Source organism: Danio rerio, chromosome 3 (assembly GCF_052040795.2).
Source record: "Danio rerio strain M-AB ecotype USA chromosome 3, GRCz13ab, whole genome shotgun sequence".
Classification (NCBI taxonomy): domain Eukaryota; kingdom Metazoa; phylum Chordata; class Actinopteri; order Cypriniformes; family Danionidae; genus Danio; species Danio rerio.
In genome coordinates this window covers 12,008,772-12,035,953 of record NC_141023.1, presented here as the reverse complement: position 1 = coordinate 12,035,953, position 27,182 = coordinate 12,008,772, and the positions used below count along the sequence as shown (strand labels likewise).

The 27,182-nt window shown below is 35.5% G+C and overlaps 4 protein-coding genes across 5 annotated transcripts in view; 1 reads left to right on the top strand and 3 right to left on the bottom strand.

Annotated features, from left to right (window-relative positions):
* The window catches only part of pdgfab (platelet-derived growth factor alpha polypeptide b), a 679,118-nt gene that overhangs the window by 115,624 nt on the left and 536,312 nt on the right, over nt 1-27,182 (top strand). The gene's annotated exons all lie outside the window — the stretch shown is intronic.
* si:ch211-8c17.3 lies at nt 557-8,983 on the bottom strand. 2 transcript variants are annotated; one of them, XM_087243991.1, is made up of 14 exons: nt 8,626-8,983; nt 6,554-6,589; nt 5,916-6,188; nt 5,714-5,845; nt 4,968-5,132; nt 4,613-4,879; nt 4,112-4,351; nt 3,896-4,009; nt 2,945-3,028; nt 2,775-2,804; nt 2,528-2,608; nt 2,343-2,402; nt 2,191-2,222; nt 557-1,119 (listed from the first exon to the last, which is right to left on the bottom strand). In XM_087243991.1, the coding sequence occupies exons 3-14, from the start codon at nt 5,944-5,946 to the stop codon at nt 1,108-1,110; spliced, it is 1,248 nt and encodes a 415-aa protein (XP_087100117.1). In that variant the 5' UTR covers nt 5,947-6,188; nt 6,554-6,589; nt 8,626-8,983; the 3' UTR covers nt 557-1,107. The 2 variants fall into 2 exon arrangements, with proteins under 2 accessions (XP_087100117.1, XP_087100116.1); XM_087243990.1 differs by lacking the exons at nt 557-1,119; nt 8,626-8,983 and adding an exon at nt 6,861-6,908 and having other exon boundaries at nt 1,452-2,222; nt 4,709-4,879.
* LOC147845531 (Fc receptor-like protein 5) lies at nt 12,857-20,226 on the bottom strand. The gene is made up of 13 exons (XM_087243989.1): nt 19,614-20,226; nt 19,179-19,214; nt 18,571-18,840; nt 18,369-18,500; nt 17,402-17,569; nt 17,045-17,311; nt 16,509-16,748; nt 16,294-16,407; nt 13,916-13,999; nt 13,618-13,662; nt 13,444-13,524; nt 13,257-13,316; nt 12,857-13,165 (listed from the first exon to the last, which is right to left on the bottom strand). Exons 1-13 carry the CDS (start codon nt 19,897-19,899, stop codon nt 13,125-13,127), a joined length of 1,824 nt encoding a protein of 607 aa, XP_087100115.1. The 5' UTR covers nt 19,900-20,226; the 3' UTR covers nt 12,857-13,124.
* Nucleotides 22,445-26,592, bottom strand: LOC147845530 (Fc receptor-like protein 5). Its single transcript, XM_087244008.1, has 8 exons — nt 26,545-26,592; nt 26,156-26,191; nt 25,195-25,467; nt 24,993-25,124; nt 24,025-24,192; nt 23,668-23,934; nt 23,133-23,372; nt 22,445-23,038 (listed from the first exon to the last, which is right to left on the bottom strand). The coding sequence occupies exons 1-8, from the start codon at nt 26,573-26,575 to the stop codon at nt 22,908-22,910; spliced, it is 1,278 nt and encodes a 425-aa protein (XP_087100134.1). The 5' UTR covers nt 26,576-26,592; the 3' UTR covers nt 22,445-22,907.

Sequence of the window (27,182 nt, the reverse complement as noted above, 5' to 3'; positions counted from 1 at the left end):
ACAGCATTTACTGTACAGCTAATGCTTTTCCATGGATTTTGGGATTATGTCAAATTAATTAAACTAAATAAAGCAAATTGTATGGAAATGATTCCTTTTAGTTTTTTTTTTTGTGAAAAATAATGCTTGACTTAATTGCTAAAAATCACAAACTGTTTGAAGTATGTGTGCAGAAAATTTTGATTGTTATGAAAATAAAAATATGGGTCAAACATTTAACTACTATTAACATCCTGAATCTGAAATATTTATACTTTTTTATAATATAGCTGGAAGAGTGAAATAATAACTAGTTTGCAGTGATAGTTTTGTTAGCTAAAAGTTATCACGTGTCTTCCACCAAAACTAACATTTATTAAGATAACTAGTATAATATAAGATAATTAAACTGACCATGATTGTAATGTCAACATTTGAAATTTCCCTTTACTCTGGTTTTCCTCTTATGTCTGACTGCTATTCGGCTGACCAGCACTAGAGGGAGACCAATCACCCGGTCAAACAAAAATGTTTACATAATTAAAGAAAAGAAGGTTAAAAAATAAAGCACTGGGAGTCTTTTAGAGTCATTTATTGGCGAATCAAAGTTCACTGGCACTTACTAACTCTTTGCTGACTAAAAATAACTGGCAAATAAACAGGACTAAGATGCATTATGCAGAATGAACAAAAAAGATTTTTGTATTTAACACTGAAAATCCTCAGAATATATGCATCACTTAGTATGACGAAGGACTGAACACAATAGGGAATATATTTATACACTGAAATAACACTGTAACTAAATTTGAGATATAATCATACTAAGTATAGCATACTATCATCTCAAAAACATTGCAAGTGTAGAGGCCAGCTAGTGAAGTGGTGTGCAGGTAAACCTCGCTCCTCTGACCTCTAAAAGGTGCTCAGATGCTAGAGGCCATAGTCTTTAGCCTCCTTGGTAGAGCAACCGACCCCCATGCAGTAAATCCCTTGTTCGATCCCAGCTCGGAGCAGGTTGGTTGGTGTAAGACCGGTGGGTTACACAAGATTTAGATGCTTTGTTTCCAGTGAAGACTTTTGTTCATGCTTTTATCAGCATTAGGGTGGATTACTGCAATGGTCTCCTCACTGGCCTTCCTAACAAGACAGTCAGACAGTTGCAGCTCATTCAGAATGCTGCGGCCAGGATTCTGACCAGAACCAAAATAATCAGAGCACATCACACCTGTCCTCAGGGCGTTACATTGGCTCTAATTTCCATTCAGAATAGATTTTAAAGTATTATTACTTGTTTATAAATCACTAAATGGCCTAGGACCTTAATACATTACAGACTGAATACAAACCTAACAGATCACTCAGATCTTTAGGATCAAATAAACCTAGAGTTCAGCCAAAGCAGGGTGAATCTGCTTTCAGCTACTAACAGAAAAAAGTCCAACACAATTTACCCACTTTCAATGACTCTCTTCTTTCAGATGCATGTTGGAATAGTTTTAAACTTTATCCTGGCTGTTCCATATTGTGTAATGACATTGGGTAGTTTTCAAAATCTTTTAAAAGCATCAATGTGTTTTTATAACAAAAAATATGTCTAAAAATTTGAGTCATTGCAGAGATGTATGGATGCAGTCCTCCAAGCTCATGAGAGTTAGACACAGTATTCATTCTTTTTGACTTTATATCTTGTACTGCACATTATTTCTGTTCAGTGACAAGAATTTTGTCTAAGCAAAGTCAGATCTTACAGTCCTAATTAAATAATTAAAAAGCAAGACATAATTATATTTTATTTTGGTAATCTAAGCATAATCCAAAGGCCTTTGCCTTTCATATAAGCCACTTCTGATACCAAATGATCAACTAGAAGTCAAGTTATTGTTTGTTGTTCCTAAAACTTGAATAGGCGACAAGACTTTTGTTAGGTAGTGTAGTCAATAGCTCAAAACCTAATTAGTTAAAAATATTGAACCCCCAAAGTACAATTCTAATAACCTTGTAAGCCAGTTAATCCAAAGAAAAAGCATCAAAACTACAACGATTAGCATACTCTATATAAACTGCAAAATATCTAATATAAGAATGCTTTTGATAATTTCCTCAAGCACAGCGAGACAATGTCAAGACAGCCATCATAATACATTAAGTAAAAAGCAATAATATTGCAAGCTAAACTCATCGGCCTCCTGGCACTGAGATTTATTTAACCTGAGCGTACGTCCCATCACTAGATCCAGCACCTGAAAACAGACGAGTTCAATTATACACTTTCATTGTTTTATTCAGCAAGTCATATTATTATTATGATGATGTACTTTTTTTATCTAGTGAACTGTGACTGTTTTGAGTCTGACACTCACTCTGATGTGTTTCCAGCTTCAGTTTAGAGTAAACACAGCCAGAATTCTCAGTGTTGTTCCCTAAAATAATACATTTATTATCACTACTGCTTATGCTGTATGACTAAAAGTGCATAAACACATATGAATATGAATAAATGTATGATCATGAAAACATGAGAGCAGAGATTTATGTTTAAGTTTACCTTTATCTGTGTTTTCCTTCATTTTCTTTGTAGATTTGAGCTCAACCTCAGCATAGGTGAGTTCAGCTCCACTTTCAGTGTCTACAGTTAAGAGCAGAGAAAAACAAAACACTTTTAACCTCAACTTTAACTTAAAATCTTTGCATCTGTATGTGCAGTTTCTATAAAAGATTAATACATGAATTCATGTCCAATATTTATTATTTTGTAATGAATCTTAAAATTAAATAAATAAAAAAGCTGTTACCGGTGCTGCTTATGTCTTTAAGAGGAGTTCCTGTAAATGATTTATTAATTACTTTATTTTCAGCGCTTTTTCATGTATTATTTCACAATCAAATTTAGAATTCAGTCACACAGAAAAATACAGTTTTAATGTTAACACTGGTTTAAAAATATAAAGCCGTCCTGACTGACCAGAGAGCAGTGTCTGGTGTCCCGCTTCACTCTTCTTCTGCTGTGATGTCTGATTGACACTAGAGGGAGACGGAGATCTTACACCTAGACAAACAGGACATGATCAGCTAAATACAATGACAAATAATTTGGAGTCCTCTGCTTACACAACAACTCACACAGTTAATGGTTTCATAATAATTGTGATCACTAAACACAGTTTTAAACACTGAATAAATAACACTAAAAAGCTTGCTAACAATATACCACTTCCAGCCTAATCAGCAAATATTTATATATAATAAAACGACTCAAAACCTTTTAACCATTTCACTGATAAATTCAGAATACCTCAACCGTCTCCATGTTTTCTATTTAGTTTCTATCGCAATTAAGAACAGATGTTGATTTTAAAGTTTGATTTGAAATCCTGGAAGTGACATTCTAAATTCTGAACATTCTAAATCCCACAAGCAACCAGTGACCACTTATCAGAGTCTGTTTATACATTTATACATGCAGTATCTGGAAGCTAAACAACTAAAACACAGCTATTTAATAATCAGGAGTCTTGTTTAGTGTTTCTAAAAATGTAAATATTGAGAAAATCAACTTAGGTTTAGCAAAACATATTTCTAATCAAGAACTGAGCTTTGATATATTTAGGAAATTTAGCTAAATGTCATCATGGAAAAGACTCTTTACCTAATATTATCATCATTTTTGGCATTAAAGAGACATCTAACCTTGTGATTTATACAGTTTATTATATATTGTTGCTGGTTTTGTGTTTCAGGGTAACACATGTGGGCCAGCACTCACAGGGGCACAGAAATAACAATCCTGCATGTGAGACTGAAATGCTCAGATTAAAAGTTTACACAAGCCATTATACTGTATTAATTTGATCAGGAGGCAAGTTATGAGGTTTGTGAAAACTTTCATTGAATTGTAATATGGCAGATGATGAACCTTTCTTGTGTCTGTAGCAGCACAGCAGAACCAAGAAGATGAAGACCAAAACAATGACAGAAAGTCCTGCAGTCACTCCATTAATCACAGAACTGACACCATCAGATCTCGAGGCTGATGGAGAAACTGAGTTACTTACTGAATATATTCACATTTAGAGTCATGCTGTCAATGATACAAGGAACATTTCAGCTGTTTTTAGGTCTACACTCTCACCTCTGACTGAGATCCAGCTCTTGGGTGACTCTCCTTCTGGGTGTTTACAGTGGTAGAAACCCTCATGTGACTTTGAGACAGCAGTGATGATCATCTCTGAGGTTTGACTCTGGATGAGTGATCCATCTTTATAGAAATCAGTTCTGAGCTTTTCTGGAGTTTTATATTTATATAAGCAGTGTAGAGTCAGAGTTTCTCCTTCAGTCACAGGATGAACAGGACTCTCCAGAATCACACCAGCTACACAAACACAGCAAACATCAACACACACATCAACAGAGTGCTGACATTATAGATACAACAGCAAGTTAAATATTGATCTGTATATTAAAATGTGGTTGGCTTTTATAGACAAGTGTTTTAACTACTACCAACTACCTTTAAAGTAGTTTGTGTGGTATTATGTGGTTGTGTTTTCTTTACACTTGACCAATTCACAACTGTCTAATGCTCCCTGCTCTCATCAACTCAATCTGTTTTAAATGAATAAATCAGACTCACAGTGTACAGTGATATTAACAGGATTATATTTCTTGCCAGATTCAGACTGACACCAGTAAACTCCAGTATGGAATGTGTAAATGAAGCTGATTGTACATGTAGATCCTGTTTGTGATGAACAATCCTCTATCCTCCCACTGTCTGTGTATCTTCTGACTCTCCATCCAGTAGAGTTACTCTTGTCTTCACAGCTCAGAGAAAGAGAGTCAGATGTAAAGTGTTGAGCTCTGCTGGGACTGATGACCAGAGACACTGGAGGAGAAACACCTGAGACAGGTACAGCAATGATTTACAAATATTTGGCTTTTTTCTTCATGAAATATGATCCAATCATTTCAGTTCTGTGTAAACTCACCAGTGACCCACAGTGGCTGTTTGTTGCTCATGTCTGTTTTATAGGCTGGTTTTCCTCTCTCTGCTTCACACAAATAAACTCCTGTGTGTTTTGGAGTAACAGAACTGACAGTGTATTTTCCTCCAGCTCCTCTACTGCTGTCTGAGAGCGGTGTATTGTCCTGGCCTGTTTAAAGTGAGAATATACAGATGTTCACTATAATCAGCTATTTTTGCAACATAAAATAATTTTTGATCAAAAGTAAATACTATATATATATATCTGCCCCTGCATTTTTTCATTCTTCATATATATATATATATATATATATATATATATATATATATATATATATATATATATATATATATATATATATATATACATATATAACAATAATATAAAAAAACTAGTTTATCAGATGAAAAAAATGCAGGGGCAGATTCGTTACATTATTTAAATTAAATATAAACAGATCTATAAAATTAAATACATTCCCAAATAATGACAGAAAACTCACAAATGCAGGCAGGAGTTGCAAAAGGCAAATTTTAAAAAGTGTCCACAAATATATGTTTCCATCACAAGCAAAACTGCCAACATTATTTGTGAATATAATAGAGTTTTGTGAAACTCCAGCAAATATTTGCAGATCTCTTTCAAGATCTTAATTGCTTGGGGGAATCACTTTTGATTTATTTGTGAATCATGATCTATTTCAAACAATACAACAATTAAATCCCCCACAGAATCACATTATATCTTACCTGACTGAGTTAGCATGTACCAGCTGAATGTCCAGCCTGTAGAGGAGCCGTTAACCTCACAGGTCAGAGTCACTGAATCTCCTTCAGTCAACCAGTTCTGTGGAGAAACACTTAAAGCTGTCTGGGGTCTGTCTGAAATAGAGAAATCCCTCATTAATAACATGATAAACTTGTGTGCATATGAAGAGATGATCAAACTCACCTGATACTGTCAGTGCAACTGCATCACTCATTTGTGATCTGCGTGAACCTTTACTCTCAGTGCCAGAACAGGAGTATTTACCTGCATCAGACTGAGTAACAGGCCTTATTGTGTATTCCTGTAAATCACTAAATGCATCATCTGAACCTTCTTTATACCAGGTGTACTGCCAGCTAGAGACTCCTTCAGCATTAATGTCACATTTGAGAGTGACTGACTCTCCTCTGAACACATGCAGATCAGGAGTAATCCTCACACTGGCTTTAGGGTTTTCTGTTTAATGGCAAAAATTCACAATAAAAAAGATGTGATATAATAAATATAATCATATGATGTTTTAGTGCAAGAGGTTTGAACAGTTTTATAGAAAAACACACAAGCTAAATTTGATTAGTATTTTAACCTGAAGCTAAATTATTAAGTGTCTCACACAATCATTTGGATGAACAGCCTGGATAAAAATATTTTAAAAAGTGTTTTACAGAATTATATCACAGTTGAAACTGAGATCAAATAAACAAAAACAGTCACAATAATGCACTTCACAACATTAAGCATCACAGCACTCCTTTTCAATAGTTTTCACAGTTCATGTAGAATCAGACATGTCATGAAATATGTGCAGTAAATTCTCTCACCTTCAGTGTTTTCAGAGTGAATGTTTGAAATCAGCACTAAAACACAAAGAGAAACTTTTGAGAGTTAGCAGCTAAAAAAAAATAATGCAGTTTGTAGACAAAACATGTTGTAATGATACATTCACTTTTCTTTTAGAAACAGAGCTAACTGCACATGTCAGGCTGATCTTTCACTCATATATCATGGACTAGAGATGGTTTGTAAACTCAGAGCAGCATGAAAAATAAAAACAGAAACACTGCTGGATCTTGTTTATAATATTACAGCAATAAACGTCTACTGAAATACATAGAAAATAATACTCACAGAGCACAAGAGGAAGTTGACTGAGCTCCATACTGACTCAATAATGACAGACACTTGAAAACTCAAGACTTCCTGCAACCTGCAGTCTGACCTTTACAAACATCACAACACATTAAAGACACACAAATGTACCTCATGTGTTACAGAAGATCTATTAATAACCTTTATAATCTTGTTATATGCCTTCAGATTATGTTAAACTGACCAACATCCAATGTTTGTACAGAAATGTATATATTCATATCAACTGGATGCTACATTAAGTGTGTTATTAATTATGTCTCATTATACATTCTAATATCTCTGTTATTAATGCACTTCTATTTCATTCAGGAAAATTCAATGTTTTATTTAAAACTTAACTGTGCATCAACAGAAATATTTAGTTGACCTTTGGGCAGACATTTGTGCTCAAACAGCTCACTGAGAGTACGAGGTGTGAACGGTGAGAACTTTCCATCCTGTGTAGACCCTTATATCCGACTTTATGTCTCTTTTGAGAGTAACACCTATTTGAGGTGTTTGTTCTCTGAAACACAGCAACCATACTAAAATGAATCTAAGCATACATGTGTGCATTATAACTATATCAGATTAAGCTTATTTTTATTGGTTTATTTGAAGGTCACGATGTGGCTTATTTTGGGTGTCTGCATTTCAGAAACATCAATTGTGTCACCATGTGAATAAAATGATTAATTGACACCTCTTGCACCAGTCTGCAAAGCTGACCGGCTTCCTCTTTTTCTTATGGATGCACTGTAAAGCTTTAAATGAATTGTCAGTTTAATAATAATAATAATAATAATAATTCATTTTATTTGTAAATGGCGCCTTTCTAGACACCCAAGGTCGCCTTACAATAAGCATCAGCAGACATGCTAAACAAATTAAACATTACTAAAAACAATCATTGACCAAACAAGTTAAAACACAATAGCGAATATAAAAGAACATAATAAAAACATGATTAAAAATTTGTTGAGTAAAAGCCTGCTTAAAAAGATGGGACTTTAGAAGTGATTTAAAAGTGTGAAGACTATCACTGCTCCTAAGATCTAGGGGAAGTGAGTTCCATAGCCGAGGAGCCATAGAGCTAAAAGATCTGTCTCCCATTGTGCTCAATCGAGTGCGAGGTGGTACCAGGGTGAAGTTGTTGGCTGATCTAAGGGTACGAGAAGGGTTGTAGATATGGAGAAGTTCAGTGAGATATTGAGGAGTGAGACTATGAAGTGCCTTGAAAGTTAGAAGTAATATTTTAAAATCAATTCGATACTTTACTGGAAGCCAATGAAGCTGATAGAGGAGTGGTGTGACGTGCTCGTGAGTTTAATTCAGCTCTTTGCTAATTTAAATTAATTTGGCGTTAATTTAGTTTGGTTAAACTCTATACTTATTGTTATTCAGTCCAATTTGTTTCAAACTCTCTTTAATTGTTCTTTGGCATGTCTTTAGTCTTATCAATTTTCTTATATTATTTTTAATTTAATTTAAATGCTGTTGACTAAATTTCAATTCAGCTTTATTTGTATAGCGCTTTTACAATGTAGATTGTGTCAAAGCAGCTTCACATAAATGGTCGTAAACTAGAACAGTGTAGTTCAGTTTTTAGTGTTTAAGTTCAGTTCAGTTTAGCTCAGTTCAGTGTGGTTTAAATCATTACTGAGAGTCCAAACACTGTAGAGCAAATTCGTCGATGTGTGGCTCTACCGATCCTGAACCATGCAAGCCAGTGGCGACAGCGGAGAGGGAAAAAAAGCTTCACCTGATAGGAGAGTGAAGAAAAAAAACCTTAAGAGAAACCAGACTCAGTTGGGCACGACCATTTTAATTTCTCCGCTGGCCAAAATTCTTGTGTAGAGCTGCAGTCTCAGTGGTGGAGGCTGGAAGCTGGCCTCAGCAAAGACTCGTCTGTCCCTGGAGCGTCACTGGAATCAGTCTCATGCTCTCCACTCCCCCATGACCAACAGCGCAGCAGCAGACCAGGATACGGCCTGGTCCCGGATATGGAAACCTTGGAATCATCTCGTCAATGGTCTTGGATCCAATCAGTGATTCCGCATAATCTGAGGACCTCGGGATGAGTATCCCCAGGTGGAAATTTACTGTATTTGTTGTGTCACTGCATATTGATGATACATTTTAATGTAACATCTTTTAGGGCGGCATGGTGGCTCAGTGGTTAGCACTTTTGCCTCACAGCAAGAAGGTCTCTGTGATGACAAACCTCAAGAGCTTACAAATCAAAAGTGAGAAGAGAACTTTCTTTTTGAAATTTACACTCTGATATGAATAGCTTAATCTCTCGATTTGCACACACGGACAATAATTAAAACATCTGTTTTGAAATCAAAATTGCGGATGAATAGTTGTCTGTTTGTAAAACGTCACTCACAAGTACAAATTGACAGACACAAATGTGAAGGGCAAATATACCCGAGCACTTTACTGCAGTTTCGCTGTACAACCACAAGTCTGCCCTCACAACCACTCGATAGATTCGGCAGTACAAGTTCAAATCCTTGTGCTTTTGATTATTGTAATATTGTTGTTTGTTGCATTTTATGTAAATACACTTATATTGATTTCTTTCAGAGTATCTTGCCTTCTTTGCAGTCAATAATTAGTCAATGTACCTCGAAACACCTCATTTTTTTGAACAATCTTTTTATTGAGATGTAATAAAAATATGACAATATAACATCACAATCATATTTTACATCTTTTTTTTTTCAATTTAGAGGAAAAAATAAAACAATAAAATAAAAAATAAATAATAAAAAGCATACAACAACAAAAAAAGCATAAAAAAGGAATAAAAAGGAAATGAGAAAAAAAAAGGGTTGGGGGGCACAGGGTGTTTGAGTTAGTAACAGATTATTCTAGATACAACAATTGGAAGAAGTTGTTGAAAATACAAATAATCTATAGAAGGCATGAACCAGATCATCAGATGGTTTGTTTAAATAATTCTTTGGAAATACAGTAGGGGAAATATTTAGATATGCTTAGTCAATGTCAGTTTATTTCATCTTTTCCTGTTTCATTTAATAAATTTCTGAAATTTGAATTTGAAATAAGATATATAAAGGGTGCCCACATTTTCTCAAAAACAGTAAGTTTGCCTTTTAACATGTATGAAATCTTTTCCATAGCTAAACAGAAGGACATATATTGATCCACTGTACAATAGATGGCCTTTCCATTTTTCTCCAGTACAAAGCTATTAGACGTTTTGCTTGGAGTATACTTATATCGATAAGTTTACGGGTGCTGCTGTGGCAATCAATATTTTCATAAATAATTCCCAAAATAAACATTTCCGGTTTCATAGGCAGTTTTACAGATACCATTTCAAAAATGAAACTAGCCACCTCTTTCCAAAATTCCTGTACCTTTGGGCAATCCCACATACAGTGTAAAAGTGTACCTTTTTCAACTGAGCATTTAATGCATGTGTCTGGGATACTTTGGTTAATTTTATTTAACCTGACTGGAGTGATATATGTTCTCCTAATCCAGTTGTACTGTATTAATTTAAGATTACTATTAAATGTTAATGTTTGATCTTTTATTACATATTTCCTCCCATTCATCCAGTGGAATATTTTAATTCTTTTAAAAACATTTAATTCTTCTCTCAAGGAAGCCAATTTAAATTCTGATGATTCTGTCGAGCATGATTCTAACATCTTATAGAACATAGATACTAAACCTTTTGATTTAGCAGGTTTTGATAACAGGTCTTTAAGAGGTGTTTTGTTAGGTTTTGTAAGCTTTGCACCTTGATGAGAGGAAATATAGCTCCTTAACTGAAGGAATTTAAAGAAATGTTTTTTGGGAATATCAAATTGTGTTACAATTTCTGCAAAAGACATTAGATCGTTTTCTTCATATAAATCTTCAATTTTTTGCAGCCCTTTGTCAAACCGAAACACCTCATTAAAAAATATTTTTCAGCCAATATTTGTTTATGAATAGAATATTCATAGTATCTTTTTAAAAAACTTTTGTAAACTCAATAAGTCAAAGCAAAAGCATCCAAACTACAATATTTAGCATAATTCCCTAGAAACAAGCCTGTGCTGGTCCTTAAAGGGTCCACTTAGAGCCAGCATAAGGGGGCCAGGGGGCTGCCAGTGCAGGGCCATTGAGAGTTTGATCACTAACAAAACATTGGCCTATTGGTGCTGGCCCTCACCTAGCCCACAAGAGCCCTCACTAACTGCACTTGTTTTATTAACAATTCTCAATAAATACTGCACTTTTCTCTCAATAGACTTCCATTCATACGCACGCAAATGCGTCAGACCGAAAACCCAAGCTAGTGTGACAAGTTACGCCATTCGCTGCGTTGGAAAGTTCAAGCTTGGTGAACTCTGACCTGCGAAATCGCATCACATGATTGCGTGAGACCAATTGAAGATTGAAACATGACCTCTCTAGACAGGAATTTAAACATGGTCTAATCACTTTTTTTTTTTATGTCTAATCATCATGGTTTGGTGGTTGACAATGTGCAAGCAATGTGTCTGAAGAGCGAAGAGGGATTCGGTGGGGAGGGGTGAGAAGGGTGCACGATGTATTGGAGGACCAGAAGAAGAAGCACGATTTCCGGGAGATTATTACTCGTTTGTGGGCATCTGAGAGTCTCTATGCATTGGTAACACTTTACAATAACAGTACATGAATAATGAAGTATTAATATGTTAAGTAAACATTAGTTTATTATGAATTAATGATGAGTTAAGGTATGCACTGATCATGAATTAACTTTACCTACAACATGAGTCACATGAGTTCATGTGTGAATAATGGCTACCTTAATTACTTGTTAGTACATGATTGTTTGTTAATTAAGGTATTAATTACCACATTAGTTTATGCTTAATTTAACCATGATGAACTCATGATATGTTAATGTATAACTATGCTGTGACTTTACTTGGAGGGGCACATCATCATTAACCCATTCTTAACTACTCATGAACTCCTTATGCACGTCCAACTTGTGAGTTTACACTGAATAACAATAGAAAAGCGTTCTGTCAACATCAACATGAACAGGAGTTCATGAGTAGTTAAGGATGAGTTAATAGTGATGTGCCCCTCCAAGTAAAGTCGTGCCATAACTATACATTAACAGCTCATGAGTTCATGTTGGTTACATTTAGCTTCAACTTAAATGTTAATTAATACATTAATTAACAACATGTACTAACAAGTAATTAAGGTAGTCGTTATTTACACATGAACTCATGTGACTCATGTTGTAGTTGATTAGTGCATACCCTTACTCATCATTTATTCATAATAAACTAATGTTTAAATTACATATTAATACATCATTATTCATGTACTGTTATTGTAAAGTGTTACCTATGCATTTCCGGGAGACTCCTGAAACTTCCAGGAGACTTGGGATGTCTGAAATGACCTCCCGCTCTACTCAGAATTCTCTCTTCATATGCCGTATGCCTATTACACATCCATAAAACACTGTGATATAACCAGGCTCGGATCGTATCGCCTTCTCACTACAATCGATCCACGAGTGTGTTTCAATCGAGCCGAGACCACCTCATTCAAGCGATCTCGAAGCGATTGATTTGGCGTGGATCCGAGCACGATTGCTTGATTCACATATGCCAAATGAACCGCGCTAACTGGGCAAATGAGACAGGTTCCGAAACAAAAGTGTAGGTGTGAAAGCACCCTCAGTTAATCACTTAATTATCTCATTAATTTCATCATTGTGTCTGTGTTCTTCAATCTGTTTCTATCATTGATAAAACATTATTTGAGAGAGCAAAGCTGATGAATATTTATTTTAACCTTTTAACCGTTGATTCAATGTTAATTCAGTGAAGTTCTGCTATCATCAGCCTCAACAGCAGGTAACAAAGCCTATAATAGGTCAGATTTTAGTTGTGTGAGAGGTTTATAAATGTTAATAGAATGACACAAAATAACTGTAGGAAAGGTGCATTCACAAATGACACAATAAAAGTGCAAAAGTTTACAGTATACAGTAATAAAAGCATACAGTTCAATGCATCAAAGATTAAAAATCTAGGTGTGCTGTAATGATCCTGTTCGATTATATAGCAACTGCAAAATGTCTAATGTTTAAATAATATAACTTTACTTTTGCTAACTCCCTCAAGCGCTGTGAGAAGTAAAAACTAATAATAAACCACTGATGACCCTGGGGATTCTCTACCAGTCTTCAAGCTAAACTCATCGGCCTCCTGGGACTGATATTTATTTAACCTGAGCATACGTCCCATCACTAGATCCAGCACCTGAAAACAGACGAGTTCAATTATACACTTTCATTCAGTATTTTAAGCTATTCTTAGAATGTTCATGAACTTTTTTTAGTCTGACACTCACTCTGATGTGTTTTCAGCTTCAGTTTAGAGTAAACACAGCCAGAATTTTCAGTGTTGTTCCCTAAAATATTACAACATTTATCATCACTGGTGCTTATGCTGTATGACTAAAAGCACATAAAACACATGAATATGAATAAATGTATGATCATGAAAACATGAGAGCAGAGATTTATGTTTAAGTTTACCTTTATCTGTGTTTCCCTTCATTTTCTTTGTAGATTTGAGCTCAACCTCAGCATAGGTGAGTTCAGCTCCACTTTCACTGTCTACATTCAACAGCAGAGAAAAATAAAACACTTAACTTCAAATTTAACTTGAAATTTTTAAAGTTGATTCAATAAACTGACTACATGAGTTACCTGTTTTGCATATGTCTTCATGTGTTGTATCTGTATGTGCAGTTTCTATAAAAGATTAATACATGAATTGATTACCAATGTTTATTATTTTGTAATGAATCTTAAAATTAAACCAATAATATCTCTCTGCTCTGCAGAAATAATTGTCTTTAAGAGTAGTTCCTGTAAATGATTCATTCATTAATTATTTTCAACGCTTTTTCATGAATTATTTCATAGTCAAACATAATTCAGTCACACAGAAAATACAATTTAAATGTTAACACATGTTAAAAAATATAAAGACTTCATGACTGACCAGAGAGCAGTGTCTGGTGTCCCGCTTCATTCTGCTTCTGCTGTGACGTCTGACTGACTCTAGAGGGAGACGGAGATCTTACACCTAGACCAACAGGACATGATCAGCTAAATATTCTGAAGAACAGAGATTTTGGCTAATTTGGAGTCCTCTACTTGCACACTATTTCATACTAATTGTAATAACTTAACACGGCTTTAAACACTTAATAAAGAACACTAAGAAGCTTGTTTAAATAAATAAAACAAACTACCCAAAACCTTTTATCTGTTTCAGTGGTACATTAATAACATGAAGTGAGCTTAAGAACTGTTTTCCATTTAGTTTATATGGCAATTAAGAGCAGATGTTGATTAGAATGTTTGGTTTGAATTTCTGGAATTGACATTCTAAATTCTGAACATTCTAAATATCCACAAGGACCAGTGATCACTCATAACCATCTGTTTGGTATATTTATATTGAAATGTGGATTTGTTATGATCTGGCAATATTTGCCAAAAATACAGTGGTTCCTAGCTATAATGCTGTTCACCTTTCGCAGCCTTACAGTTTTTTTAGTGACATGCTAATTTTTATTATTTTTTTATATACACATTGTGTTCTGCATCCTGATTGTCTGTAGAACATTGTCAATCAATCTCTGTGACTCTGTACACTACAGAATGCGTTCCGCTTGCCAAATTAACAAAAAGCACTGATCACTAGCAGCGTGAGTTTCAACAAGGATGCAATAAGGATTGTAACTGTCTAAGACCATCATAAAGGGGTTAACACACGGATTGTGCCACGCAGCACCCTGCATTTTAGAATTGTAGGTTTATATCAGGGTGCGCACACCCATGCAAAAAGTATGTGGTGCCCGGCTATGACTCAGGACACTGCTCATATTTTTGCCACGCCATCTGAATAATTTCATTTGAAATAATATGCGAATGTGCGCGTCCGGTGTGCGTTACTTTCAACTCTCATGTGCCCGGCACATCCTCTGTGCGACCCTCTTAAAGATAGTCTGCTTTCCCTTTGTGGATCAGTGAGTGCAGGGAAACAAACATTACTCTGGATGCCAACATCATCTGCACAAAAGCTTTACGAACCTTTTGCTGACAGCGATGAATGTTTGCTTTTGATCTTTGTATTTAATCTATATTAGACTGGACTTTTTTTCTACAAAAGTTTTAACTTTGAGAGTGTTTAAATAAGATTGAAAAGTGTGAAAATGTTAATGCCGGTCTAAGAAAAGTGTATAAAGTGTAGTGAGGGGTTTTACAGCCTTAAAGCATCTGTGATAATTGTAAAAAAAAACAATAACTGACTACTTTACAGATTTCACCTATCATGGGCTACTTTTAGAACGTACAGTAACTCCCGCAAATAACAAGCGACCACTGTACAACTATTTGGACTAGTCTGGAATTGTCACCGACTCGGTCCCAGTCACTCCCCTCACTGGCCAGCAGAGGCCGCCATCTCCGGACTTCTAGCATTACATCATCCACTTACGCTGGTTGTGCACACACCTGTCCTGAATCTAGTTAATGACCCACGTACCCTTTATAAGCCGCACACAAACACTCAGTCAGTGCGAAGTCTTATTTAGCCCTGGCCAGCATTACTGAGCGTTATTTCCTGCCTGATCTCTCGTGTACAACTCCAGCCTGTTACTTACTCTGCTTCGCCTTCTGCCTGCCCAAGACCCAAGCATGATACACAGACTCTGATACACGCAGCCTGCCTTTGACCCATGCCTGGTAAATCCCTCTGTGTCTGTTTACCGCCAGTCTTGAAACCTTTAAGACTATTGTTGATGTGTGTTTGCACTTTGGTGCATATTGTGTGTTTTGAGTGAGAGCTTGATCAATAAATACTGCATAATGGATCCCTCCGTGTCAGTCTCCTTGTTACAGGAATCTTCTTTGGTATTGTAAAAATCCTTTTAAAAATAACCTTTAATGTTGACTAAATTCAGCTTTTTAGCATTTTTTGGCATTAAAAAAGCCATAATTGTTCAACTATTCAAATTAACATTTGATCTGATTTCCTTTAAAACAAGAAAAATAATCTGCCGATGGGGTAAGCAAAATAACCTTGTTTGTCCTTTTGGATAAGATTATTTTGCTTACCTTATTGGCTGATTATTTTGCTTAGTTTAAAGAAAAATCATGCTTAGTATTCACATCTAACTTCTCAAAACAAGACAATGTTTTGCTTGTCTAGAAAATGCTTCTTGATTAAAATTTTATTAAATATTTTGACTATAACGAGACAAAAGGTATTAGCATTTTCTTCAATGTATGTGAGCTATTATCAGAATCAGCTTGGGTTTATGTAGAACAGCAGACACAAAGTTTCATTGAATTGTAATATGGCAGATGAACCTTTTTTGTTTCTGTAGCAGCACAGCAGAACCAAGAAGATGAAGATTAAAACAATGACAGCCAGTCCTGCAATCACTCCAATAATCACAGGATCAACACCATCAGATCTTGAGGCTGATGGAAAAACTGAGTTACTTACTTAATATATTTACATTTAGAGTCATGCTGTCAATGATACAAGAACATTTCAGCTGTTTTTAGGTCTACAGTCTCACCTCTGACTGAGATCCAGCTCTTTTGTGACTCTCCTTCTGGGTGTTTGCAGTAGTAGAAACCCTCATGTGACTTTGAGACAGCAGTGATGATCATCTCTGAGGTTTGATTCTGGACGAGTGATCCATCTTTATAGAAATCAGCTCTGAGCTTTGCTCGAGTTGTAGATTTATATAAGCAGTGTAGAGTCAGAGGATCTCCTTCAGTCACAGGATGAACAGGACTCTCCAGAATCACACCAGCTACACAAACACAGCAAACGTCAACACACGCATCAACTTGGTGCTGACATTATAAAAGACGAGAGAAAATTAAATGTTGATATTTATATTAAAATAGGGACACTGAGCATCACATTCTGTGTGTTTTAACAGCTACTTATTGTGTTCAGAGTACTTTTCATGTCTGATATTATTTGGTTGTTTTGTTTTCTGCTTTCAAATTCATTTCACAACTGTCACAATCATCAAGTCAATCTGTTTTATCTAATGATTTTACATGAACAAATAAATAAATAAATACAGACGCTCAGACTTACATTGTACAGTGATATTAACAGGATTATATTTCTCTCCAGATTCAGACTGACACCAGTAAACTCCAGTGTCTGATGTGGTGAGGCTGACTGTACATGTTGATCCTGTTTGTGATGAACAATTGCTCATCCACCAGCTCTCTGTGTATCTTCTGACTCTCCATCCAGCAGAGTTACTCTTGTCTTCACAGCTCAGAGAAAGAGAGTCAGATGTGAAGTGTTGAGCTCTGCTGGGACTGATGACCAGAGAGACCGGAGGAGAAACACTTGCTGTACAGCACAGGTACAGCAATCATTGAGAAATTTCCTCCTTTTCTTCATGAAATATGACCCAATAGTTTCAGTTATTTGTAAACTCACCAGTGACCCACAGTGGCAGTGTGTTGCTGAAAGTTGTATAGGCTGGTTTTCCTCTCTCTATTTCACACAAATAAACTCCTGTTTGTTTTAGAGCAACAGAACTGACAGTGTATTTTCCTCCAGCTCCTCTACTGCTGTCTGAGAGAAGTTTATGATGATAACTATTGTCTGTGTAAAATGCAGATATTTACGATTATCAACAATTTTTTTTTTACACAAAAATGATTTTCACTGAACTATTCTAGTCAGACTGGTTCAGTACTCAAGCTCAATATTAGTTCTTGTATAAAACCATTCTAAAAAGGCTGCTAAATTATATGCAATCACATGAAAATTGTAAGAACTGTTGCATCATTTCATATAAACAGGTTATAATCGATCCACATATAAATCCAAAGAGATCAACAAAAATGTAACAAATTAACAAATAAGAGAATGACATCTGAAAAATATTTAGGAGTTTCACAAGAAAAAATTATATGGTAACACTTTATTTTGAAGGTCCATTTGAGTATTAGTAGACTGTCTGTTTAATATCTGCTGACACTGCTCCTTCAACAGACATTTAACTAACTATAAGAAACTTTGCAAGTACATGTCAACTTACACTAACACTAACCCTAACTGCAACCTAACAGCCTACTTATAATCTAATGACAATAGTTGACATGTAGATACAATCTAACTAATATTCAACAAACCGACCATCAAAATAAAGTGTGACCAATTATATTCACAAATTAATGTAATAGAATATACTTATTAAAAAAGTATCCACAAATAGGTTTTTAACCCCAACCACGACTCTACCAGCAGCCATTCATAAAACAGTTGTCAAATTTTATATTAATATCTATCATTTCATGCAATTCCTCCATGATTTCTTTAGATTTATTTGTAGATCGTGAAATATTTATTTGAAAAAAATGCAGGAATTCTATCCCCACAGAAGCAGATCATAACCTACCAGAAAGCATTAGCATGTACCAGTTGAATGTCCAGCCTGTAGAGGAGCCGTTAACCTCACAAGTCAGAGTCACTGAATCTCCTTCAGTCAACCAGTTCTGTGGAGAAACACTTAAAGCTGTCTGGGCTCTGTCTGAAATAGAGAAATCCCTCATTAATAACATGATAAACTTGTGTGCATATGAAGAGATGATCAAACTCACCTGATACTGTCAGTGCAACTGCATCACTCATTTGTGATCTGCGTGAACCTTTACTCTCAGTGCCAGAACAGGAGTATTTACCTGCATAAGACTCAGTAACATTGAATATATATTCCTGTAAACCACTGAATGCACCTTCTGAACCTTCTTTATACCAGCTGTACAGCCAGCTAGAGACTCCTTCAGCATTAATGTCACATCTGAGAGTGACTGACTCTCCTCTGAACACATGCAGATCAGGAGTAATCCTCACACTGGCTTTAGGATAGTCTGTATAACAGCAACAGTTCACAATTAAATAGTGTTATAATTATTATAATCAGATGTGATTTGTTTAGTGTCTATATAGTTGTCACTGCTAAACACACAAGTTAAATAAGCTTAAGCCTGTGTTTTAGCCTGCAGTCATAACTTTTTCATTGACTTACAAAATTAAGCGTACAGTATCAGCATCCGCCAATCAGATTTAAGGGTTAAGTTTTCCGTTTACCATTAACAATTTCTAAAATCAACATGAAGCATCATAACACTCCTGTTCAATACTAGTTTTCACAGTTCATTGTAGAATCACAAATATGTTATGAATGATATGAAGTAAATTCTCTCACCTTCAACATGTTCAGAGTGGATGTTTGAAATCAGCACTAAAAGCACAAAGAGAAAAACTCATTTGATGAGAAAATGTGTATTTTACACAATAGTCCAATCATCTCCCGCTGTTCAAACACCAGAATATCTGCCAAAATATTTCTTTCTTTTATGTTTTGTCTGTTTAGCAGCATTGACAAAAAATAGAAACAATATATTCACTTTATATTTCCTTCTTGAACAGCACTAACTGCACACATTGACTTTCCGGCTCATCTTTCACTAATATATAATCATGCACAAGAGTTGGACTTAATATTAATATTGGACTAATAGTCTGAGAGCAGCTTTAGAAAAAAAAAGAAAAGCATAAACACTACAGCACTTGATGGTGTTTTATATTATGATAGCAATGAAACATCTACTGAAAATCATCCAGAGAAAATAATACTCACAGAGCACAAGAGGAAGTTGACTGAGTTTCATACTGACTGAATAATGACAGACACTTGAAGACACAGACTGTGTTAAAGCCTCAAGACTTCCTGAAACATTAAAGACACACAAATGTACCTTGTGAATTACAGAAGATCTTTTGGTAATCTTTATCTTGTAACATGTTTCAGGGTCAAAGAATATCAAATTGAAATTGCTCAGATTTTGGTATTTTGAAAATAATATGTTTAATGAACTGGAAAAATAAAACAAGATTTTGACGGCACTAATGTAATTAGGCAACATTTTCAACAATAACTTGGAAGGAACAGAAATAGCTGAAGTGGTGAATCAATACTGCTTCCTCTATACTGGTAAACTGAGCTGAAATAGACCAAACCAAACCACTAAAACTATTAGCTCATTTCTGTTCTGTCCAGCCTCTTATTACAACAGTGTCAACACTAAATACAACCCCAAATCAGAAAAGGTTGAGTCAGTAGGGAAAATGCAAATAAAAATGAAGTAGTGGTTTCTAAATTTACTTTGACTTGAATTTCATTGCAGACAAAACAAACATTGTTTAATGTGTTTCTCGTTATTTTTATTGTTTGTTTTTTCTCAAGGTAAACACTTATTCTGATTCTGATTTTTGCAACAAATTTCAAAAAATGTTGGAGCAGTAAAGCATTTACCACTTTGTAATGTTGCTATTCCTTTTCACAACACTTAAAAGAGGTTTAGGGACTGAAGACTGCAAGTGATGAAGTGCTTCATGTGTCATTACAATAGTGCCATATCTTGCTAAAATAGCCTAAGCTATATTAAAATAATTTAAAGAATTACAAATATCAGATATTATAATATGACATTAAATAAATAAACCAATATAAAACAAACAAAACCTAACTATAATATTGTAGGTATACATAAATCAAACTGTTTTAAAGCCATATTAAAATTTCCTTTTATAAAAGCTTCTCTGAAAAAAAAAGATTTTAGATATCTTCTAAAAACAATAAACACCGGAGGAGGTTTAAAATATTATTTATAAAGTATTTGGATGCAGTGATATTAATCAAATCGTGCAAAAAGAGCATTTTTTTGGGTGAGTTAAAGCAGAAACTAGGCATAATTTTTTCTGTCATCCAGTCCGGTGCAGCGCCTCTTTATAAACGCATCGGGGAAAACTGCAAATACAAAATTTGGTCTGCGTCCCAAAACAAGTGTTTATGTGTTTATATGACGTGGTAAAATTAAAAAATGAAATTTTAAATACATGAAGAGCTTCATTAGTGGATAGCTGCTTAACGCAACGAAATACAGGCTATATTTTATTACTTGCCCTTATGTGCTGAAATACTTAGGCTGAATACTTTGGGCTGACTGTTTGACTAAGTCTATCAAAATGAGGATGTTATAAAATACATTTTCTACCGAGTTTTTAACACAGAATTTCTGTGGTTTGAAATTATAGATGGTGTGCTCCCTGCGCTGGCGAGACCACTCAATGTTCGATGCCAACAGTCGTCGGTGAGTAAACAAATATGATGAATGGAAATACACAGGCCTGTGCGTTTAGACATATAATGTAATGCTGTACTGTAACATGTCATTTGTTTATTTCGGTTGTCTTCATTTTAATGGTTTCATGATGATGTGGTGTGCTTTATCTGCCTGATTCCCGCTGAAGTGGGCAGGTTGTGTGACGTTTGATTCGGTAGACGTTCTGGGGGCGGGGTTTGCTTGACGCACTGCGAGCTACTAGCCTGACAGTGGAAACGGGACATGATTTCGGTGTCACTGCTCAACCTCCTGGGCGATTGGCCCAGCCCGATAAAAGCCCTGGCTCACACTGGCCCGACAGTGGAAATGCAGCTAATAACAGGACAAGACTGAAGCACGCGGCCCCAATGTAAACACAGAACCACGTGCTTGGACAACACAAACACAAATAGACACAAGACACCTTACCGTGCACTCACACTATGCAACGCTCATGTTTAATATCAGTGCCAACCAAAACCGAAACCAACTAGACGGAGAAGCTGAGAAAGAAAAACAGCTGACAGAACGAAACACAAACACAACGCAAACCCCGCGCGCCCGTATCAAGAACAACGCGCACCCAGAGACACACAATGACAAAACAAGTACTCGACCCAAGAAAACTCGACCAGAGCACAACAGGACAGGACAAGACAAAGCTAGTGTTTGGACTCTGCCACCAAAACAAGAATTTACAAGACCAGAGTGACAAAACCCTGACAAGTGTTTTTTTTTTTTTAGATATTTAGATATTGCTTAATTTTTGCTTCATGCAGCGCTGGATGAAGTTGTGCTTGATTTAGATAGTAATTTTTGCCATTCATATTTATTCAAACCAGCTGTCACGGTCATCAGTGATCCAGCCTGTGCAGATGGCTTACAGACTACAAATCTGCTGGTATTTGGACTACAAGTTCCAGTCATGCACCACACTCACACACACACCTGCTCCAAGTCTCCATGAATTACACTCCCACAGCTGATGCTGCTCATGGACTGATTACACACATATATATATATATATATATATATATATATATATATATATATATATATATATATATATATATATATATATATATATATATATATATATATACGGCTCACTTTGACACTTTCATTGCTGAGTCGAGTTATACTGAGCTGTGAACATTACAATGTAGTTTCCTGGCCTGCCTTCTGTGCTTGAACCTTGCTTTGTTTTGATTTTTTTACTTTGTCTGCTGCCTGCCTTTTGACCATCTGCATGTTTATTGACCATGACTCTGGATTGCCCGTATACAAACAAATTACAAATAACAAATTACAGTACACATTTTCTGTTTGTTTTTATTTTTCCAGATTTAGTTTAATACATAACATTACTTATAATAATGTTTACACTGTTGGTCAGTAAAGCATGTTTGCAGTTGGAGTACACAAATTAGTTACATCATGAATGTCATATTTAAACTGTTTTTCTGACCTCTATGACTAAAACATACACAAAATCCCAATGAATCTTCGCAATTAATGGAATTACTCTGCAAAACATCTGAATACCAAAATATAATAATTATTCTGCTTCTCTTTTTTCTCATGAATTTAATTGATTAATACAGAAAGGTTAGATTTGTTTACAGTGTGTAACTGGGTACCTGTAATCACATTTAAAAAAATAAATAAATGAACAGCAATGCCCTTAATATTTTCACTGGGGTTTCTTTACAGTACTGAATCACTTAATAACTCAGCCCTCAGTAATGATTACAGTGACTAAAAATAGATCATTCAGTCGTGTTTCCTCTCATTCTACAGCATTTGACAATCAGCACAACTGTCACTAGCAGATATGGACAAACTGCCAGACCAGAACTGAGTATGTTGAAGACAGAGATCTGAGATGCTGAACCAGACACTGAAACAGAAACACACGAGCACTTTATCATGCACTACATCTGAACAAGGACAAATGAAGAAATAAATGAGCTGACAGTTTCAGATACTCTCACCTCTGACTGAGATCCAGCTCTTGGGTGACTCTCCTTCTGTGTGTTTGCAGTAGTAGAAACCCTCATGTGACTTTGAGACAGCAGTGATGATCATCTCTGAGGTTTGATTCTGTACGAGTGATCCATCCTTATAGAAATCAGCTCTGAGCTTTGCTGGAGTTGTAGATTTATATAAGCAGTGTAGAGTCAGAGTATCTCCTTCAGTCACAGGATGAACAGGACTCTCCAGAATCACACCAGCTACACAAACACAGCAAACATCAACACACACATCAACAGAGTGCTGACATTATACAAGATAAGAGAAAATTAAATGTTGATATTTATATTAAAATAGGGACACTGAATGTCACATTTTGTGTGTTTTAACAGCTACTTATTGTGTTCAGAGTACTTTTCATGTCTAATATTATTTGGTTGTTTTGTTTTCTGCTTTCAAATTCATTTCACAACTGTCACAATCATCAAGTCAATCTTTTTATCTAATGATTTTACATGAACAAAGAAATAAATAATTACAGACGCTCAGACTTACATTGTACAGTGATATTAACAGGATTATTGTTCTCTCCAGATTCAGACTGACACCAGTAAACTCCAGTGTCTGATGTGGTGAGGCTGACTGTACATGTAGATCTTGTTTGTGATGAACAATCACTCATCTGCCTGCTGTCTGTGTATCTTCTGACTCTCCATCCAGTAGAGTTACTCTTGTCTTCACAGCTCAGAGAAAGAGAGTCATCTTCAAAGTGTTGAGCTCTGCTGGGACTGATGACCAGAGAGACTGGAGGAGAAACACTTGCTGTACAGCACAGGTACAGGAATCATTGAGAAATTTCCTCCTTTTCTTCATGAAATATGACCCAATAGTTTCAGTTATTTGTAAACTCACCAGTGACCCACAGTGGCAGTGTGTTGCTGTAAGTTTTATATGTTGGTTTTCCTCTCTCTATTTCACACAAATAAACTCCTGTGTGTTTTAGAGCAACAGAACTGACAGTGTATTTTCCTCCAGCTCCTCTACTGCTGTCTGAGAGAGGTTTATGATGATAACGATTGTCTGTGTAAAATGCAGATATTTACGATCATCGACAATTTTTTATGCACAAAAATGATTTTCACTGAACTAGTCTAGTCTAGTCAGACTGGTTCAGTACTCAAGCTCAATATTAGTTCTTGGATAAAACCATTTAAAAAGGCTGCTAAATTATATGCAATCACATGAAAATTGTAAGAACTGTTGCATTATTTCATATAAACAGGTTATGATCGATCCACATATAAATCCAAAGAGATCAACAAAAATGTAATAAATTAACAAATGAGGGAATGACATCTGAAAAATATTCAGGAGTTTCACAAGAAAAAAATATATGTTAACACTTTATTTTGAAGGTCCATTTGAGTATTAGTAGACTGTCTGTTTAATATCTGCTGACACTGCTCCTTCAACAGACATTTAACTGACTATAAGAAACTTTGCAAATACATGTCAACTTACACTAACACGAACCCTAACTGCAACCTAACAGCCTACTGATAATCTAATGACAATAGTTGACATGTAGAAACAATCTAACTAATATTCAACAAACCGACCATCAAAATAAAGTGTGACCAATTATATTCACAAATTAATGTAATAGAATATACTTATTAAAAAAGTATCCACAAATAGGTTTTTAACCCCAACCACAACTCTACCAGCAGCCATTCGTAAAACAGTTGACAAATTTTATATTAATATCTATAATTTCATGCAATTCCTCCATGATTTCTTTAGATTTATTTGTAGATCGTGAACTATTTATTTGAAAAAATGCAGGATTTTTATCCCCACAGAAGCAGATCATAACCTACCAGAAAGCATTAGCATGTACCAGTTGAATGTCCAGCCTGTAGAAGAGCCGTCAACCTCACAGATCAGAGTCACTGAATCTCCTTCAGTCAACCAGTTCTGTGGAGAAACACTTAAAGCTGTCTGGGGTCTGTCTGAAATAGAGAAATCCCTCATTAATAACATGATAAACTTGTGTGCATATGAAGAGATGATCAAACTCACCTGATACTGTCAGTGCAACTGCATCACTCATTTGTGATCTGCGTGAACCTTTACTCTCAGTGCCGTTACAGGAGTATTTACCTGCGTCAGACTCAGTAACAGACCTTATTGTGTATTCCTGTAAACCACTGAATGCACCATCTAAACCTTCTTTATACCAGCCGTACAGCCAGCTAGAGACTCCTTCAGCATTAATGTCACATCTGATAGAGACTGACTCTCCTCTGAACACATGCAGATCAGGAGTAATCCTCACACTGGCTTTAGGATAGTCTGTAACAGCAACAGTTCACAATTAAATTAATGTGATATAAATATTCATTCATTCATTTTCTTGTCGGCTTAGTCCCTTTATAAATCAGGAATCGCCACAGCGAAATGAAGCGCCCACTCATCCAGCATATGTTTTACGCAGCAGATGCCCTTTCAGCTGCCTCCCATCACTGGCAAACATCTATACACACTTATTTTTACACATATACTACAGTCAATTTAGCTTAGCCAATGCACCTATAGCACATGTATTTGGACTGGGGGAAACCGGAGCACTCAGAGAAAACCCACGTGAACACGAGGAGAACATGCAAACTCCACACAGAAATGCCAACTGACCCAGCCGAGGCTCGAACCAGCTTGAACAGCACTACCTGTGATATAGTTATTATAATCATATATGCTTTGTTTAGTGTCTAAACAGTTGTCATTGCTAAACACACAAGCTAAATAAGCGTAAGCCGTAGTGTGTTAGCCTGCACTTTTTCATTGACTTACAAAACAATATTAGTTACTGTATATACAGTACAATATCAGCCAATCAGATTTAAGGCATAAGTTTACCATTTACCATTAACAATTTCTAAAATCAACATTTGGCATCATAACAATCCTTTTCAATGCAAGTTTTCACAGTTCATGTAGAATCACAGATAAGTTTTGAATTATGTTAAGTAAATTCTCTCACCTTCAGTGTGTTCAGAGTGGATGTTTGAAATCAGCACTAAAAGCACAAAGAGAAAAACTCATTTCAAACACTGATGAGAGAATGTGTATTTTATCTCAATCATCGCTTGCTGTTCAGAAATATTTATTTCTTTTATGTTTTGTCTGTCAAGCAGCAACGATAAAAAAGGGCAAAGATATATTATAATCACATCTTTTTCTTGATAAGCACTAACTGCACACATTTACTCTCCCAGGCTCATCTTTCACTAATATATAATCATGGAGTAGAGTTGATGAGCAGCTTTAGAAAAAAAAAAGAAAATCATAAACACTACAGCACTTAATTGTTTTTATAATATGATAGCAATGAACATCTACTGAAAATCATCCAGAGACAATAATACTCACAGAGCACAAGAGGAAGTTGACTGAGCTCCATACTGACAGAATAATGACAGACACTTGAAGACACAGACTGTGTTAAAGCCTCAAGACTTCCTGAAACATTAAAGACACACAAGCGTACCTTGTGAATTACAGAAGTACTTTTGGTAATCTTTATCTTGTAACATGTTTCAGGGTCAAAGAATATCAAATTGAAATAGCTCAGATTTTGGTATTTTGAAAATAATATGTTTAATGAACTGGAAACAAAACAAGATTTTGACGGCACTAATGTAATTAGGCAACATTTGCATCAATACCTTGGAAGGAACAGAAACAGCCGAAGTGGTGAATCAATACTGCTTCCTCTATACTGGTAAACTGAGCTGAAATAGACCAAACCAAACCACTAAAACTATTAGCTCATTTCTGTTCTGTCCAGCCTCTTATTACAACAGTGTCAACACTGAATACAACCCCAAATCAGAAAAGGTTGAGTCAGTAGGGAAAATCCAAATAAAAAATGAAGTAGTGGTTTCTAAATTTAATTGAATTTTTTCTCAAGATAAACACTTATTCTGATTCTGATTTTTGCAACACATTTCAAAAAATGTTGGAGCAGTAAAGCATTTACCACTTTGTAATGTTGCTATTCCTTTTTA

Excerpts from the sequence above, each read along its gene's own strand:
- si:ch211-8c17.3 (XM_087243990.1), bottom strand. The coding sequence starts at position 6,891 with ATGGAGCTCAGTCAACTTCCTCTTGTGCTCT. Across the intron at positions 2,805-2,944 it reads ACACCAGACACTGCTCTCTG|GAACTCCTCTTAAAGACATA; the intron begins GTCAGTCAGGAC and ends AATCATTTACAG. Across the intron at positions 2,223-2,342 it reads GAAGCTGGAAACACATCAGA|GTGCTGGATCTAGTGATGGG; the intron begins GTGAGTGTCAGA and ends GTCTGTTTTCAG.
- LOC147845531 (XM_087243989.1), bottom strand. The coding sequence starts at position 19,899 with ATGTTGCCTAATTACATTAGTGCCGTCAAAATCTTGTTTTATTTTTCC. Across the intron at positions 17,312-17,401 it reads ACTGCCACTGTGGGTCACTG|CAAGTGTTTCTCCTCCGGTC; the intron begins GTGAGTTTACAA and ends TGTGCTGTACAG. Across the intron at positions 13,525-13,617 it reads TGAAGACATATGCAAAACAG|ACAGTGAAAGTGGAGCTGAA; the intron begins GTAACTCATGTA and ends TGTTGAATGTAG.
- LOC147845530 (XM_087244008.1), bottom strand. The coding sequence starts at position 26,575 with ATGGAGCTCAGTCAACTTCCTCTTGTGCTCT. Across the intron at positions 25,125-25,194 it reads AGTTGCACTGACAGTATCAG|ACAGACCCCAGACAGCTTTA; the intron begins GTGAGTTTGATC and ends TCTCTATTTCAG. Across the intron at positions 24,193-24,992 it reads GTACATGCTAATGCTTTCTG|ACAATCGTTATCATCATAAA; the intron begins GTAGGTTATGAT and ends CATTTTACACAG.